Source organism: Spermophilus citellus (genome assembly GCF_964194105.1).
Source record: "Spermophilus citellus genome assembly, chromosome: 12".
Classification (NCBI taxonomy): Eukaryota; Metazoa; Chordata; class Mammalia; order Rodentia; family Sciuridae; genus Spermophilus; species Spermophilus citellus.
Genome location: NC_138198.1, coordinates 117583455 through 117603069, shown reverse-complemented (window position 1 = coordinate 117603069; position 19615 = coordinate 117583455). Strand labels below are relative to the sequence as shown.

At 39.9% G+C, this 19615-nt stretch overlaps 1 protein-coding gene across 1 annotated transcript in view; it reads right to left on the bottom strand.

Moving 5' to 3' along the window:
• The window catches only part of PHLPP1 (PH domain and leucine rich repeat protein phosphatase 1), a 219564-nt gene extending 200943 nt beyond the window's left edge, over window positions 1-18621 (bottom strand). The window contains exon 1 of the mRNA XM_081262783.1: window positions 16768-18621. Within this exon, the coding sequence (XP_081118909.1) occupies window positions 16768-18340 (1573 nt within the window). The 5' untranslated portion in view covers window positions 18341-18621. The remainder of the gene's footprint in view (window positions 1-16767) is intronic.
• Between the last annotated feature and the right edge of the window lie 994 nt (window positions 18622-19615).

The window sequence follows — 19615 nt, the reverse complement described above, 5'->3', positions numbered from 1 at the left end:
TCTCTTAGGCCTTCAGAGTCTCCCCTGAACCACATAAACTTCCCTTCTCCAATTGAAAATCTCTCCCACTCCCAATTGATTCAGCACAAGCACTTCTGAAACTGTATAGTGCTGAGTGAAAACACCTAGGGATCTTTTTAAAACTGACATTCAAGTAAGTCTTAGTTAAGACCTGAAATTCTGCATTTCTAAGAGGCTCCCAAGAGAAGCCAAGGATGCAAGTCCATACATCACTTATCAAGGAGCAAGGCTCACACAATGCTGTCCTGGAATAAAGGTGCCTAGCAAGCAGCAACAAACAAGGCCAGATAACATCACCAGGAACTTACTAAGCACAGGTTTCCATGCTAGGAAAGAAAAGATGCCCTTTGGTCCCTTCTGGTGCTAAAATTCTAAGCCCTCTCTGTGATACCCATAGGTTATCACCCATTTCACACCAAAGGGATGTAGCTCAGTGGTGGAGCATTTGACTAGCATGTGTAAGGCCCCAGGTTCAATTTCCAGCATGTGTGTGTGCACGCAAACACACACACACAAAACACACACACATACACACACACCAAGAACTCCTGGTAAAGCTATACTCCAGCACAATATGCTTCAACTACTGGCATTCATCAGATTCTGACTTAGTAACTATCTACAGATAATTCTAGTTTAGTCTATTCCAATTATATAAGCATTTCTAACAGATAATGGAGGCATATCTGAGATAGAAGTATAAATGTGCTTATAAATGTAATTTAAATGACCACTACTATTACCCTTTATTCATCAGTGTTATCTAGATGTGGGTGCCAGCCAGGTTAATGGGTCTGTTTCTTAGAAACAAGATGACTGCCAACCATTTTGTTCTGTGTTTTAATTGGAGAAAAGGTATTATGCATGTCAACAGAAGAAGCAATGACAACTCCCAATTCTCCATTAGCAACTATAAGCTGATTCAGGACCTAAAACAAGCATTCTGACTACACTAACTACAAGACAATCCCTACTCTCAGAAATAGTCTTTTGTGTAGTATCTTTAGAATGACCTTATCCACTTCAGCAGTTCCAAGATACATGTTTACAGAATGTTTGTCATCATGTCTTTAGACTTTTAGTAAACACTAAGTCCATCCTGGTTACAGAACAAGGTATGATCTTCTGCTTAGTAGTCACAAGGGCCAGTAACTATTTTCCTTAAGATTACATTGCTGCTAACACTTGCGTGAATATCCCCCATGAAAATCAGCTTGTCAGATACTGATATTGCTCTAATGAGTTAACTGAAGTCTCTGTAAAAATATACACAGAGGGCAAAAAGGTACTAAGGATGGTGGAAAATACACACTGGCAGGTAATTAGCCTGAATGTTGATTAGTTTAAATTAGAAATATGACTTCTTTCATTCAGAGAGGACCTGATTATTTTGTTATTTGCCATAATTTAAAAACTAAGATAAAAAGCTAAATGAAGCTCTTTTCCAGGGTTGTCATGCATGTTATTACATAAGCCAATATTTCACAGAGCCATTTGCCATCTACCTTAGACAAAAATAATTCATAATAACTCATTAGTAAAGACGTAACTTGCTATGTGTGCAGCACAGGTTTTATAGCCATGGATAAAAGAGCTAATAAGTTGTTTTCTGCTTACACAAACACTTAAAGAGTTGTTTTTCTTCCTAGACAACACAAGAGATTTAAAAAAAAAAAAAAACCTACATTCATGATGGTTCAAAATCTAGACAGATGTTCAGGATTTTTTTAAAAATAGCCCCATGTCGGACTGGGGATGTGGCTCAAGCGGTAGCGCGCTGGCCTGGCATGCGTGTGGCCCGGGTTCAATCCTCAGCACCACATACAAACAAAGATGTTGTGCCCGCCAAAAACTAAAAAATAAATATTAAAAAAATTCTCTCTCTGTCTCTCACTCTCTCTTTAAAAAAAAAAAAAATACCCCCATGTCATCACCAAAATTCATCATCTTTCAAATTTTACATCAATATGGTCTATATATGACACTAAACTAAAGAACCTGCCTTCAGTAGGGCGCAGTGGCACATGCTTCTAAGCCCAGCAGTTGAAGAGGCTGAGGTAGGAGGATCACAAGTTCAAAAGCCAGCCTCAGCAAAAGGGAGGTGCTAAGCAATTCAGTGAGACCCTGTCTCTAAATGCAATACAAAATACGGCTGGGGATATGGCTCAGTGGTTGAGTGCCCCTGAGGTCAATCTCTAGTACTCGCCCCCACAAAAAAAGAACCTGCCTTCAGAAGATAAACACAGTATTTCCCATAAATCCACAGAAAAACAAATGCCACAGGCTTTATTTAAAAAGGAAACAAGTAAATGTCTTTCAGTATACTACAGGCCCACTTTCAGGCTTCAATGCAACTTCAACATGTGTATGTGTGCATTTTCTTTACAAAAAAGCAAAATAAATACTTAACCCAGAACTCAGATACTCACAAACTATGATACCAAATGGAGCCCAAAATGATTCAAAAGCAGATAAAAAGAACTAGATACCTAAGTGTACTTTGTAAATTTCAAAAATTAAACTAGAATGGATTAGCCTAAACTCAGTCTGACTGGACCTTGAACCAAAACTCCAGTTTCTCCAAAAACAATTTAGGATCCCAGAATTAAGGCAACAGTCCATTTGGGGATGCACCCAGTGGAGTTTGCAGTCTTTCTCCTTTTCTGCCATTACAGGAACCTGTGAATACTGCACCTCCATTAGAACATTTTTACACTTTCCTGTAAATGTTAGCTTGTTTGTTTCCAAAAATAAGCCCTCAAATCTACAAATATTGGGGCTGGGGATGTGGCTCAAGCGGTAGCGCGATCGCCTGGCGTGCGTGCGGCCGGGGTTCGATCCTCAGCACCATATACCAACAAAGATGTTGTGTCCGCCGAGAACTAAAAAATAAATATTAAAAAAAAAAAAATTCTCTTTCTCTCTCCCTCTCTCCCTCTCTCTTTAAAAAAAAAAATCTACAAATATTTCTAAGGAGTCTAGACCATTCATAATAGTTACCTTTGAATCAAAAGCACAGTTGACAGAGTAGATACGAATAGGAATGAATGAATGAGCAGTCTTCCACATTACTGAGCATCAGTGCTCAACCAAAGTGTATCCCATCTTCCTTAAGGAGCCCTAATTAACTCTAATTACATCTGTGGCCATGTACTACTGCTAAAAATAATAAAACCATATTAAATTTATGTAACATCTCAGAGTTTACAAAGCACTTTCACATATATCATCAAATCTGAACCTCAAAGTTCTTTCAGATAGTCTTTTGTAAATCATCTTTTTTCTCTAATAAATGGGCTGAGGGAGGTTAAGGGTTTTATATAGGTCTCACATCAAGTAAAGAAACCCACAGTCAAACATAGATCTCCAGTTTCTTGATTAGTGCTTTTTACTCTAAGAAAAAGTGACACCATTCATCCCAAAGTGACCAGGACTTGGTCTATAACTATTACTGTGGTCCTAGGTACCTTCACTCCATTATCTCATTTGATCCTCTCAACACCCTGTGCAGCAGGAAAGAATTACGTCTGTCTATAAAATCAAGTCAGAATCCTAATAAATTCAAAGTCTATACTTCCCAAATGGTAATGGGACCACAGAAGTGTATTTGGGGTAAATTTTCTATATTATGCAAATCAGAGGAGGACACTCATCAGTTAACTCTGGCATCAGATAACTGACTTAAATTCTGCTTCCACCTCGCTCACTGTACAAATCCAGACAAGTTACCAAAATGCTCGGACACTGGGGAGATAAGATCTATTTCATAAGATTGTACTGGGGATTAAATTAGTCAATATTTATAAAGCACTTAAGTGTTTAGCACATAGGGTTCATAAATAATAAAATACTACACAATTTCTTAAGCATTATATAGCAGGATACAACTATGCAGTTTAATTCTTTTGCACTTGTTGAAATTACGAGAAAAAAAAAAAAACATGGCCTCTGGTTAGTCATTGTGGAAGAAAGAAGTGTTACAAACACCTAAATAAGTTTAGCAACCATAGTTTTATTTCATTTAGTATCTTACAGGAATGGGTCAAGAGATTTTCCCTTTAAGTATTAATATATTAAATCTAAATTCTAATCAAAGATGATTTGGAACCTCAGCAATACAACTAAAAGCCCGGTTTGCCACCAAATTGAATCTTACAAGCCACAAAATCCATAATACAATTTGTGTCTTGGTCATTTTATAACAAAGATTCGGTCACTAAACCACAAAAAGCTGCTTTACCAAAGGTGGCAGAAATTGCAATTTCAATTTTCTATATCTGATATCCCCTAAATTGACTTTACCCTTTACTCACCTGCACTAAAAACGACTTCATCTTTACTGGGATTTTATGTCTTAACAGCACTATAGGTAATATTAGAACAGTGGTCCCAGGGAGGTGGGGGTGTAGTTCAGTGGTAGAACACTTGCCTAGTATGTACAAGGCCCTGGGTTCAATCCCAGGACCTGGAGTGGGGGGTGGGGGGGAGAGACAGTAATCCCAGTATCACAATGTTCTACTGGCTCAAATCAGTTCAAATTATATTCTTGTAATCAAGAATTATCAGTAAGGCTCAATGGTAGACACCTATAATCCTATAATCCCAGTTACTTGGAAGGCTGAGACAAAAGGATAGCAACTTCAAGGCCAGTCTGGACAATTCAGCCATAATCTTGTCTACAAACAATACTTAAAAAGGCTAGGATGTAGTTAAGTTGTAGAGTGCTTGCCTAGCATGCTTAAGGCCCTAGGTTCCATCCCCCAAACTACCAAAAAAAAAAAAAATCATCATTTCATGATTTACTGAACCTCCTTTCCCAGATCAACCAAAGAAAGCCTCAATGCACCACCAGTAAAGTCTGCAAATTTCAATGGGTAATGTCACCCAACTTTTCTTCTTCCAAATTGAAAAGATAAACAATATGTTTCATAGTGACATTCAGGGCAGTCCCAGAATTTCTCCAGAAGGGGAAAAAAAAGAAGTTCTTCAGTATAAATAAGCAGCTAAGATTGCTGCCTAATGAAAAATTAATTATTGGGGTTGGGGATGTGGCTCAAGCAGTAGCGCGATCGCCTGGCATGCGTGCGGCCTGGGTTCGATCCTCAGCACCACATACCAACAAAGATGTTGTATCCACCGAGAACTAAAAAATAAATATTAAAATTCTCTCTCTCTCTCTCTCTCTCTCTCTCTCTCTCCCCTCACTCTCTCTTAAAAAAAAAAAAAAAAGAATATTTTAAGAAAAATTAATTATTCAGAGTTCAAAATTTGGAAAATGGGAATCATGCTTTTTAAAAATACACTTCTAGAGCAGGGGTTGTGGCTCAGTGGTAGACCACTTGCCTAGCATGCACGAGGCACTATGTTCGATCCTCAGCACCAAATAAAAATAAATATATTGTATCCATATTTAAAAAATCTTTTAAAAATTTAAATAAAGGTATGTGTCCATCTACAATTTAAAAAAAAATACACTTGTAACTGCAAGTTCAAAGCCAGCCTCAGCAACTTAGTGAGACCCTGTCTCAAAATTTTAAAAAATAAATAAAAAGGGCTGGGAATGTGGCTCAGTGGTTAAGAGTCCCTGGGTACCACCCTCCCCCCACTGCCAAAAAAAAAAAAAAAAACCACTTCTAATATGTGAAGTAAGAAAACGAGAGAAGTGATGGGAGGGGAGGGGAGGGGATAGGGGGAAAGCAAGGACAGCAAAATAAAACAGACATTATTATTGCTGTGTGTATATACATGACTGCATGACCAATGTGATTCTGCAACCTGTACACTCAGAAAAATGAGAAATTATATCCCATCTGATTCAAATGTATGATATGTCAAGGTCATTGTACTGTCATGTGTAACTAATTAAAACGAATAAAAAAATTTTAAAAAAAGAAAAGAAAACTTTATCTAAGCAGTAGTTTATATATATATATATATATATATATATATATATATATATATATATATATATATATATTCCAGCTGCATCTTAGTCACTTTGAAATGATAAAGAATCCACAAGAAAAGAGCATCATAATAAATTCATGAGTTGCCAGCCCAAAAGTCATGGCAACTCTGGAAAAATTATGCCATAGGAAATTGGAGAGTAAAAAGAAATACAGAGTTGGGTGTAGTGATCTATACCCATAATCCCAACTACTCAGAAAGCTGGGGCAGAAGCATTGCCAAGTTCAAGGCCAGCCTGGGCAATTTAGTAAGACACTTTATCAAAACAAAATTTTAAATAAAAGACTGGGGATGTAACTCAGCAAGGCCCTGGGTTCAATCTTTTGTATTGTAAAAAAGAAAAATGTAGTAGTAAATCAGCTAAGGGTCTTCCCTCTCATTTTTCCTCAACAAATGCAAAAGAGCTACTAAACCTATACTATTTCATATCATAGTAATCATATTAAACAACAGAATTTTATTCCTCTATCAGTTAAAAAAATATATAGAAATTCTGAGGAAAAGTAGCATTTTAAATCAGTGAAAAAAGAACACAATTACCCAATAAAAAAATGTCAGGACAATTTAATTTACTACTTCCCATCTTACTCAAAACAGACTAAAATTTAAAGCATATAAGATAAACCTACAAAATACCCCAATAAAATACTGTATAATTTATTTAAATCTTGAGGAAAAGAAGGCCTTAGTAAAGAGACTCTGAAAACCTAAAGGCAAAGGCTGATGTAAAAATGAACACATAAAGAAAACATTAAGGACTTAGAAAACCAAACTAATTTCCCTAATGTGCCTCTAAAGAGATCTATAAATCAGGGAGAAAAAAGAAAAAAAAAAAGGTGGGCAAGGGATATGTGAACAGGCGATTCTCAGTATGTTAAATTACCAATAAATGCATGAGAAAAAGTTGAACAAAATTAAGAAACACAAATTTTTTGAGAGATTTTTTTCCCAAGACCATTTCATTTATGCTACCAGTACTCTACATCCATAAATACAACTACCACCTCCTGTTACTGCCTACCTCAACTCCCAGTGGAGAACATGTGTGAACATACAAGTGTGTGTGCAAGGAAGTGAATGAGTCTGCCTATTATAGCAGTGCTTATGCAGGAGAGTCCCTGTTAACTTAAATGTCAGCTGTACACCAGGCATACCACCTCAGAGAGATAATCAAGATAAATTTCTCCTATGCTTCAGCATCTGGAGTACATATTTTTCTATGCCAGATGCAATGTAATTTTACCCTTTTGTACTTATGCACTTTAAAAGTTCCTTTCCTCAAATTAAAAATGAACAATAATCTCTGGGGAATTAGTTGACTAAGTAAATTAACTTCTATATAACAGGCTAAAACTTTTGCTTAAGGTACATGATTAAATTAAAATGGAAATAAATAGATGTTACAGGAAATTTAAGTATCTAGAAACTTGTTCCCAAGATTCACAAACTGTCTTTCTGCTTACAGGAGCAGGACATTTCTTTTTATCTCTCTCTAAAAAGAGAATTCAAAGCAATGACAGATTTCATAATACAGACTTACAAAATCAGCACACAACAAAAGCCAAAAGAATACTGAACTAGTTGTTTCAATTTTCTGTCACATGAAGGTAGTACTGTATATGTATATGTACTAGAATAATATGCTACATACAATTAGTTGTGAGATGACATCTCTTTAAAAAATATAATGTGTCTTTTTAATGCATGTATGTTTGGGATAGGAATTTGTTCTTAAAATCTATTCTTAAATTTTTCTCTCAATTTTTTTTTAATTTAATGATTCCTCTTTCCAATATTTCCATTCTTCTAACAATTTCAACTTCAAAGTACTGGATGAATCAACATTGATATTCTAGCACAGTATCTTTTCTTGGCCAACCGTGTCTTAAAAAGTTTTATCATAAATCGCCCAAAGGGTAACATCACTGATGAAATCTAGTTTTCCTCTGTGCAATAAAAGTATCCAGATGTTCCATTAGAAGCTGTCCCCTTAAAATCTGTCAAAGTAATACAAAATCTCTCACTGATTAGAAAGAAAAAAACTAGAAAACCTTGAAGTAATAAAGAAACCACCAAACTAAATAAATGCACAGAGCACAAGATTTTTCTAATTTTCATTTTGAATAATAAATATTCAAAACAATAAGTTTTCTAGTTCACAATGTGGAGAAAAGAACACTAGACAGACTGAAAATCCGTATTCTTAATTCTGAGACTGATATGATGAATGATTTTGGACCACACTTAACCTCTACAGGTTTCTTCATCTATTTAAAAAAAAAAAAAAAAAGATATTGGACTAACTTGATTCTGTGGAATTCTGTAATCTAATGAAAACAGTGCAAAAATTTCATTTTCTTTAAGTGTTTTATTCCCTACTGATTCCAGGCACAGTAAGAGGACCACTGCTTACCATGAATTAAAGCTAATTAAACCAGCAAATTCCACACTTTTGGATCTCTCTAAAACAGTTGCTTCAGTAAACTTTGTGCCCTGGATAAAAAAGATACCTTACTTTATAAGTCAATTTTAAGGATTTTATCTGAATTTAAAGAGTTTTTTGTGTTTTTGTTGTTGTTGTTGTTGTTGTTGTGTTTTTTTTTTGTTTGTTTTTTCTGGTTTGTTTGTTTTTTTTTGTTTGTTTGTTTTTTTGTAGTACTGGGATTGAACCTAGAGCCTTGCACACACTACTAGGTAAGACTTTGCCACTGAGCTACATCCACAACCCCATTTGTATTTCTTTAAATTCATTTCTAGCATGTTGAATTGTACTTTGGGGAGTAAGGCTGACAAGGATAGGGTGGACCAAACACTATTCCCTCTTTAGTCCCCAATCTCTATTAATAAGGAGGCATCCTTGGGTTGTGAATCTCAGGCTGTGGTCTGAACCTGTTCCCTTCCCATAAAATAAAAGACAGGAGAGGGACAAGTTCAGGTCTTTCAAAACCCTTCTAAACAATAGGCTCTCTAAATGTAGCCTCACAATGTTGAGAGTTGGAAGAGATTATTAGAGATTGGTTCTAATCAAATCCCATCATTTTTACAGATGAGGAAACAAAAGCCCAGGACAGGTTAAAAAGAATGTCCAAGGGGCTGGGGGTGTGGCTCTGTGGTAGAATGCTTGCAAGGGTGAGACACTGGGTTCAATCCCGAGCACCACATAAAAATAAACAAATAAAATAAAAGTATTGTATCCATCTACAACTAAGCATGCATACATATATATATAAAGAATGTCCACAGTCATCTCCCAATTCTCCAACCTGTTTTTGAGGAGTCTGGCGGGGGTTTTTTGTTTGGGCTTGATATGGAGAATTGAAGGAAGGGGTGTTTAACTACTAAGCCACATCCCCAGCCCTTTTGTTTTTATTTTAAGACAGGGTCTCACTAAGCTACTTAGGGCCTTACTAAGTTGCCGAGGCTGATATTGAACTTGTGACTGTCTCCTGCCTCAGCCTCACAAGTGGCTGGGATTACAGGCATATGCCATAGCACTGGGCTTCCAATTCGTTTTTTAAAAATACAGTACATTTTCTTTCAATCAGACTGTGAGATAAAAGAGTACAAATTTTCCCCCAAAGTTATGTTTTTTAAAACAATAGAGTTACTTTCACTCAAAACAAACAAACACACACACACACACACACACACACACACACACACACACACAGCATCAGCCAAACTCAAGACCAACAAGATATAGCTTCAACATTAAGGTACCAACCTGACAAGCTCTCAAAGCACATAGAAGGTAATAAAGAAAGAATTCCTTAGGAATACATTTCTCATAATCTAGTAAAGGTCAAAAACTGGTTCTGTGTATAAAATTTCAATCTTAGGACCATGTTTCAGGAATGAATTAAATGGAAAATACAGATAATTAATATTCATTGAAAACGAGTACAAATCATACTTTTTTTTGCTATATCTAAAAACATGCCTGGTATTTGAAAAGAAAGCCCAAATGTTCAAACATATAATTAACTGAGGCAGGTATATGAAAAGATTCATTCTCCAACAGCTCTTCATCAGATATATGAGTCATAAGAAATGATAGCAACAAATACAAATCCCTTCCTGCTTGAAAAGAATGCAGAAAAGAACTAAAGAAAAATATAATTCAAATTATCTCAAACTTCAGAATTCTAAATAGATTTGACTCATATTAAAATGGTCCAAGGGGCTGGGGATGTGGCTCAGGGGTAGAGCGCTTGCCTAGCACACGTGAGGCATTGGGTTCAAACCTCAACACCACATAAAAATGAAATAAAGATATTATGTCCACCTACAACTAAAAAATAAATATTAAAAAGAGATGGTCCAAAACTAAATTATTTCAAATTTTATTCAATCGTCAGCTGAATGCTTTCACAAAACCAGAAATGAGACTAATTTACTCTTAGGCAAGCTTCACTTGAGAAAATATATGCCAAAAATTCTCAATATTTCTTGTTTGTTTTTATTTACTATTTGCAAACTCATTTGTACAACATACAAATAAAACATTTCACCCAGTTTCCAACATAACATCTAGATTACACATGCAGAGTCCACTAGATTGATACTTCAACAAGACACTTTATTCTATCATTAAGTGTATTTTATAACATATAAAAACAATCTCAAACATAAAAATACAATAGGGGGAAAAATAATTATAGCACGAATGTGGCATTATGGGATGGTTATGCTTTGTTTCATTTAACGTACTGAAAGGTACACCAGGCCAACTCATGATACAACAAAACCATTCCACCTCTAAAATTAAAGTATAATAATGCTTCACTAAACAGTAACTGTTGTTACCTTTGATAAAAAGAACAATATCGGGGCTGGGGTTGTGGCTCAGCAGTAGGGCGCTTCGCCTAGCACGTGTGAGGCCCTGGGTTCAGTCCTCAGCACCACATAAAAATAAATAAATTAAATAAAGATATTGTGTCCAACTACAACTGAAAAATAAATATTATTTTTAAAAAAGAACAATATCATACAATTTGAAAGAACTGTTATTTCACAGTTAACCAAATATCCTAATGTTCTTAACCAAAATATCATCATTAAAGACAATTCTTTCCAGATCCTTGAATTTCAATTTAATGAAATTTTCTAAATCCTAGAACTTAAGTTTCACACAAATTCAAACACAGTAAGTCATACAGCCTATGTTATAAATACTTATTATGTCTAAAGATTCCACATGGCCAACTCTTTTTTTAAAAATTATACAATCGTTTAGAAGACCAAAGGTAAGTATAAAAAAGGGTTTGTCCTAGAAGCACAGTGACATTAGGCCAAGATTCAAAACCCCTCATTACCCCTACTCCACCAGATGCATGTGATTAAAGGGGTGGAGTGGGTTTTAGAAGGTGGGATTTTAAAGGGGAAAAAAAAAAGGCTTTATTTTCTCAGTCTGTTTCAGACATTTTGATAACATCTCTTTCTCCTTTTCAAAATGTCAGGTGTCTTTAAAGGAATAGTTTTTCTATTGAATAGGCTGCAGGATCTCTCAACTTTCACAGTACAATTAAACCCCTCTCCTGTCCAGCAGATTGAACCATGTTAAACCCTGGCACACAACAAAATCATTAAATCTAAGATGCCTCATTTGACAGATGTCTCATTAAATTCATCTCAAAGTTGAGGTAAGAGATGCCTTTGAAAGGGGAGGGGGGGGCTATTAACTCTAAAAAAAACTTTAAGAACTGCTCTCTCAAAGTCCAGAGTTCATTGGTGTGAAATAGAAGATATTAATAGAATGTGGCACGCCTAAAATCTTCTGCCATAGGAGAAACACTTTTGTGTATATATGTTTAACACAACCCTGGGGACCAAATAGGATGCCACACTGAAGAATCATACACTACCAGCTGCTTAAACAAAATTCCACAAATTCAACAAATGTTAAAAAAAAAAAAAAATGCCAAGTATCACCATAAGCCTGGATCATATACAATGTTAATAAATCAAAAGGTAAATTCAGACTTCTGAAAATAAGAAACAAACACATATTCAACAAAACTCTGGAAAACCAATCACTGAAGGTTTCGGACCTGACAGTCTTATTCTTTTTTGTGTACTGGGAATACTACTCAGGACTTCACACATGCTAAGTATGTGCTCTCCCACTGAGCTACATCCTAAGCCCCAAAGTGACAATCTTAGAGCAAGAAAAAGATACAACCCTCAACACTGAAATTTTATACAAACTCATTTATGCCTCTCTCCTCTCAAACTCTCAAACACCTATTCTCCTCACTCTATGGTAATTTTAACAAGTACAAAAGACATACCATTTTAGGAATAACTATGAAGAAATTCAGGAAGAGCTAACTATATAATATTAATTATAAAAATGGTATAAGAGCATAACAATACCAATAAAGCACTATTCATGACTAAAGTACAGATAATTCTATTTTAAAATAAAAGACAGTTAAAATTTTAAATGATGGACCATTTTCAGTACTTTAAAATCTGTTTTAAAGGAACTAAATTAATCACAATCCCCTCTCAAAAGTTATCCTCTCTTTAGGTAAAGTGCTAATTCCCCACTTCCTAATGGAGATTTACAATATTAACAAATTAGACATGTTTGAATAAGAGAATCAAGAATCATCATGTAAACTTTATGTCATTTTGACTTAAATGTAAGTATCACTATTTGCAAACAGAATGTTGAGAATACTTTAGTACTTTCTGTATTGTCTACTTTATTTGCCAGTCTTGGTTCTTCATGTTTTTAAAGGCAGAGTGACAAAAATAGAATTGTCCACATTTTACAATGAATATCATTCAGGACTAGAGAATTATATCACTTCATTACCAGCAAACACAGCATAGTTTCTAGATGCTTTTAACCAAGTGAAAAAATTCAAGTGCAAATGAAATTCCACTTCGATTCATGGAAAGTGATATGAATTGCAAAATAGAGTATCCTAGCTCTCTCTATTCTCAGCTCTGCCAAGGATTGAAAAACTACAAGCAAGAGTCAAATTTTATCTCTGTGCATCAGTTTCTCCATCTCAAGAGAGGACTGACACCAACTCCTCCCTAATAATGTTTTTAAAAGGGAAAATGAGATAATTTATGTGAAAGTCCTTTAAGATTTTTGAAGATAATAAAATCCAACGTATTACAGATAGTCTCAAACCACTTACCAAGAAAAAGAGCATATACTTTATATCAAAAACAACAAATGAAGTATAAGTTTAAAAATACATTAAAAAAAAAACTTTTGCACTTAAAAGCACTGTTCAAGCACATACTGGTGTCACATGTTCAAACCACGATATTCAATACTGCTGTAATTATAGTAATAAGAACCTGCTTGTCAATATTACAGCCTCATGCTGAACTACACCTTCTTGGTTTCCATGTAGGAACCATGTTAAGGACTCCCTCTCCCAGAGAGAAAAAAGAGAAGAAATATGAGAGTTAGGTAAGGAGATTGTCTTTCAAACAATCTCAAAGAATCACACACAAAAATATCTTTTTCACTAAGTACAATTTGTGTGCTCTTCTTTCTGTCAACATCCTTTCTCATTATTAAATTTGAAATGAAACAGCTATATTACTAGATCTAAAAGGTGGCAGAAAAAGAGTCAAAAAATATAATTTCATACACCCTTGCTCAATGACACAGACTCCACAGGGAGTCTAAAACACATTCTTGCTTAGGAGTCCATAACTTATGTCAGACAACCTAAGTTTTTAATTGTTTTAATCGAAAATTACTCTTTCAAGTAAAATTTAAGTTGTCTGATTTTAAAAGGAGATTAAATTTGAGCATAATTAGCATATGAAAGTAAACTCAGATAAAGCTATTCAAATTTGCTCATATTTAAAACAGATAAGAGAATGGCTATGTTATTGGTGCAATATCAATCTTCAAAATAACTTTTCATTATCAACTCTGTAATTAGATGGTACCTTTTATCTACCTTCAACTTCATTAAAGACTTTCATCTTACTCTACCCAAATACATATTTAAGTAGTCAAAGCAACCATAAGTGTCTTTCAAAATCTTTAAAAGAACAATCTGAATTGGGTTATAAATATTAAAATTTAAATGAAAGGTGACCCTCAGGAGAAACAAAGTTTTCTTCTAGACAAGAGCTTCTTAAAGTAACAGATTGGATAAACCAGATAGAGAGTAAACAATAAATTCAATTTACATATAAGAATATATATTCAGGGGCTTGGGCTGCAGCTCAGTGGCAAAGCACCTACCTAGCATGTATGAGGCACTGGGTTCATTCTCAGCACCACATAAAAATAAACAAATAAAATAAAGGCATTCTGTCCATCTACAAGTACAAAAAAAAATTTTTTAAAGAATATATTTAAAAGGCCTCAAAGGCAACTTTCTAGCTAGTCTTAACTCCACCTATGCATAAACAAAAAGACATGCAGTAACTTATGAATAATTATATAAAGAATTATAAAAAACAAACAAGGTACAGAATTTTCCAACACTCTTAAAGGATGTCATCTAAAACAAACATGAATTTTCTTTTTTCTAAGAGAAAAAATTACCAAAATGTAACATCTCTTTCTGCAATGTCCTATATTCTACTGGAGCACAGAGATAATTTCTAGGAATCTCTTCATCTTGGTGCAAACCTTCACTATATGCTAAATCCTGACAATGTTCTGGTAAGAGATCAAGGCCCTTTTGTTTGTCAATAAACTTCCCTGCAAAAGTTCAAGGGAATTCACCATATACTAAGTTTTGTTCTTTAGCAAATGAGTATCAGCGCTGAGATGTTTGGTATATTCCCTTAGGTTTAAAATAAGCAATCAGACATCTTTTTAACAATCAGGCATCTTCCTTCTAGAACACCTGTACACTAGTTTCATATTCAAAAGCAGCACACATACTGTGTGTGGAATCTCCACTTTATTAGTTATCATTATGAACACATACAAAGAGATATGTGTGTATTCATGCTGTGCATACAGAAATGAAGCAATAAGTTCAGGATAAAGTAGCAATTACAACTTTTCACAAAAATAAAACAAAATTAAAATAACCATGCCAGAAATTTAAGATTTAGCTAGAAAGACTTGTCATTTTTACGTTGTTAGGAAAAAAAAAAAAAACAACAATTGCTTATCATCCACTTAGAATATTTTAGACACTCAATTGAAAAGAGAATCAAAATTTAAATTTTGTAACTGTGACACCCATAAATTTTCCCATAGACAACACATACAATCATAGTTTCTTCCATATAAAGATGTTCAAACATTGCTTATTTTAAATGCTTTACTTTATATCTACTTCCCTCAGTATCATTTAATTTTAAGGACATGTTAAAATATTGTCCTTTCAAGTGTGATTACTATTTAATGCTTTTGAAAAATAGTATTTTCCAAATTATATGAGCAATAGGAGAAAAAAAATATATAGTCATTGCTCCCACATAATAAAACCTCCTATTTTTCTGGGCCAAAAACTTTAAAAGACATGTCATACTGCAAAAGCTACCAAGATCTGGTTTTCTTTATACAGCAAAGATTCATGAGAAATTCACTTAAGAATTTCAGAAAAACTTCAATGAAACTCACAAGAACAACTCATCAGGGACATGCTTATCAATCACCCAGACTTCAATGTGGGAGTAAAGATTTCTTCATTCAAACTAGAAAAACTGCCACTAGGACACAAGTTGGACCAAAACACATTAAATTTGAAAAAATAACTACAGATTAACAGAGTTGATTGTATGATTACTTTTCCACCTTCACCTAAAACCTCAAGTTGGCAAAAAAATTAATTCCCCTGATTTAATTCTGCAATGTGAACTTTAAATAAAATTTCTTATGACTAAGAACTCAATTCTTCAAACCAGAGGAGAAAAATGATGCAAACTACTTATAAAAGTCAAATACAATAACCAGGATCTACAGCTTCCTAATTTAATACCAGTCAAGTCTTTAGCCAAAAGAGAAACACTGCATTAGTTACTCTTTGAAAAGAATTTGATCTGGTACTGAAAAAAGACTGAGAAGGATTTCAGATCAGATGTGAAGATACAGTAACCATTTCAATTCTTATTGCAAGCCTTATTTCAAGTTCTACTGCAATATATAAAGACTGGAAGAAACAGGCAAAAAAAGTCTTGATTTTTTTTTCCAGGAGTCAAACTTGTAATGGAAATTGAAAAAAAGCTTTAAAAAAACAAAAGTGCTGGGAGAAAATATCACTAAAAACGAGGATCACATCTGTCAAGTGGCCAGCAAGGACTCCAAGGGGAAATAAGCGTGGCAGAGGGTGAAACACACAAGGGCATCAGTTGGCAAGGAATGAGCTCACGGGGGCATGGGGCTGTACTTAACAGTCTATGAAAGGTAACAGGCGGACGGACAGTCAAATGTAGGGAAGGTGCTTTGGAGCACTTCTGCTGGTCATTTCCCTCGGTTGGTGTAATGTCCACGTGAGAGTTGCCTGAAACCCAACAAGCCAGAGGCCTGAAGTAAGCACTTCAGTGTTAAACGTGCTGCTGCCTCTTTCAGGAGTCTGTTTCCTGTAAACTTCCCGGGGACTGGGCCACCACCTCCAACTTGCTTTCCAATCTCAGCCCCTGAGATCTACTAAAACTCGCAGACTTAAAGATAGCCCAACTTAGAACTACACAGACTGCGTGAAAGCTATAAAGACACACCAGACAAAGGCGCACCAAGACGCGCGTTTACTCTGGGGCTGGGCAATCTGAATCATTTCTCGTCCCTGCCAGGGTGTGAGCCACAGGTCCACACACAGGTGATCTCCTTACCTGCATAGAAGCGAATGAGACAGCCAACCTCCGAGTCCATGCCTTCCTCCTGCACCCTCCACAGCTCCCCAAATCCCAGTTGGAAGAGGTAGTCATTTTGAATCTGCAAAGGCTTCTCGTCCGCCTCCAGGCGCCGGGTGGTCTCTCCGTGGAGCTGCACGTACAGGGTGGGCGGCGAAGGTGCCTTCTCGGCGGTCACCCCACTTCTCCTGGGGGTCGCGGGGGGGCCGCTCGGGGCCGCCGCCGCCGCCTCCTCCTGAGACCCCTCGCGGGCCGCCCCTCCCAGGACGTCGACACCCCTTGGGGCTTTCTGCTGCGGCCGCGGCGGGGAAGCTGACGCGGAGGGCTGCCGGGGATGCGCGGGGCGGCCGGGACGGCGAGACTGGCCAGTGGCCACCGTCGGGGCCGGCGCGGGGTCGGCCTCCAGCTCCTCCGACGACGAGGAGCCTCCGCCGCTGCTGTATGGGTCCAGCCGGTCGGACACGCTCTCGGCGCTGGGGCTCAGGCTGAAGCTCTCCGTGTCGGAGGCCGGGCCCGCGGTCCCGCCGTCTAGACGCCGCGGGCCACACAGCTCTCCGGGGCTGGAGTCCGAAGGCGCAGGGCTGGCACGCGAGGGGCACCGGATCCAGCCGCCCGGGCCGCCGGGGGGCAGCGGCAGATCGGCGGGAGGCGCGCGCTGAGGGCCCCCGACGGCACCCGGCGCGCTCCTCGCGGGCGGAGGCTCCTGGTCCCGCGGCTCAGGGGGCGCAAGCCGGGACCCGGCATCCAGAGGCGGCTCGGCGCGGGCCGGGGTGACTGCCGGTGCCGGCCCCTGGCCCAACACCTTCACCACGCCGCCGCCTTTGTGGCCCAGCTGCAGCAGGCGAGCGGCCACCTCGCCGGCCGTGGTGTCCAGTGTGCAGAGCACCGGGCGCAGGTAAGTCGAGGCCATGTGGCGATCGAAGACGTGCACGCAGCCCCGCTGGAGCTGGTGCCTCACCCAGTCCCGATCCGACGGCTGCAGCTGCAGCATCTGCCGGTGTTTCAGAAGCAGCGTCTTCCTGTCCAGGCTCCGGGTACACAGCGACGCCGAGGCCGAGCAGGAGGCGGGGAGGCCGGCGGCGCCGGGGGAGTGCGAGGCGGCAGCGGCCGAGGACGAAGACGACGAGGACGACGACGAGGACGACGAGGCGGCGGCGGCCGCGGACAGATTCCTCTTCAGCCGCCCTCTCCTCAGCAGTAGGGAGTTGGCGCCGCTGCCGGCCCCGGGCCCCGGGGCAGGTCCACCAGCGGTGGGTTGGGGCGCCCCGCGCCGCCTCCTGCGTGCCGTGCCTCCCGCCCTACCCGGCAGCGGCCCCGGCTGCGCCTCGCCGGGGGCCTCTTCCCGCGCGCCGCCGCCGATCCCGCCCGCAATCGCCGGGGTCAACACGGGCTCCGGGCTCCGGCCACCCCCGGCCGCCGCCGCCAGAGCCGCCGCCGCCGCTGCTGCTGCCGCCGCCGCCGCTGCCGCCGCTGCAGCGGCAGCCGCCGGAGCCGAAGCTCGGTCCTCCCTGCTAGTGTCGGGGAGTCGCTGCGCCGCCGCGGCGGGCTCCATTGCAGTGGGGCTTCGCGTTTCCCCCCCAGCTCCGGAGGCAGCGGACAGAAAGGGAGGAGGTGAGGCGAAGGTGGGAGACGGCGGCGGCGCGCCGACAAGGGAGAAGCCAATGGCGTTCGGGGCCGCCGTTCCAAGGGATTATGTGGCAATTCGGAGCATTCCGTCGGTGTCTCGGTGTTCCATCCCGCGCTCCCGCCTCGCCACCACCGCCCCCCCACACGCGCCCTCCCCGCCCGGGTCGCGGGCTCCCTAGCGCCAGGCCCCGCCCGCTCCCCCTCGAGCCAGCCGCGGAGCCCGGCTCATTGAATATTAATCAAGCGCTGGGAGCGGGAAGGCTAGAGGCGGGAAGGGCGGGGGCTCCGCGCGGACCTCATGAATATGCATCGCTCGCATGACGGCATTCCTGGGAGCATCAGGGATGGCGGGGAGGCGGGGCTTCAGGGTAAACAAACGTGTGGCGTGCGTGCGAGGGCGGGGCGGAGCTTTCCCGGGAGGTTCCTGGGCAGGCTCGGAGCGGACAGCGCTGAGGGGCGCGCGGTGCACCTCGGGAGTTGTGTTGTCACTGGGGTCCTGCTTGCGGGAGGGAAACTCGGCGAACTACAAGCCCCAGCGGTCCTTGGGCTCTGCCCCTCCTCGGGGCCCTCAGTCCGCCTGGGCCAGCGGGTACTGTGCCCTCTGCTGTTGAACTCTGTGCCAGGAACGTTCACTTGGATCTCACTCGCTCACTACTCGCCGGGTGACTTATTTTCCCCGCTCGTTGGGAGCCAGGACTTTCAGGGCCCCTAACCGTACGAAAGCCATTGGTCCTCCCCTGGGCGGGTTGTGGGGTACCGATACCCACCCCATGCCCCTGGAGACCACAGGCCCGCAGGGTGGGCCCAGCCTACTTCTTCAGCACTTTCTCAGTGCCGGGAAGACAGGGAGGGTCTGGAAATTCTTAGACCGTTATTGAAGATGCTTGGTGGCAGTCGCTCAACCCTGAGCCATCTTCTCCTTCTCTTTTTAGGGGAAAAATGGCAAAGGAATGTGCTCTCGTTTCCCACGGATCTCGAAGTTTGGAATAACTTAGTGACACAGAAAACAGTAGAAAGTGGAAGGAACGTTGGAACAGAGACGTAGTTGGATTCGGGATGGGCTGTTCTTGTATGCTTTCTCTTAATGTCTTACCTTTTTTTTTTTTTCTTTCAGCATTCAAGGAGGGAATATATTATTTTCTACTGCTACAATGTTTAGTTGTGGTCTGGGTGGGGAGTGTTTTTGTTATTGTTTGATCTA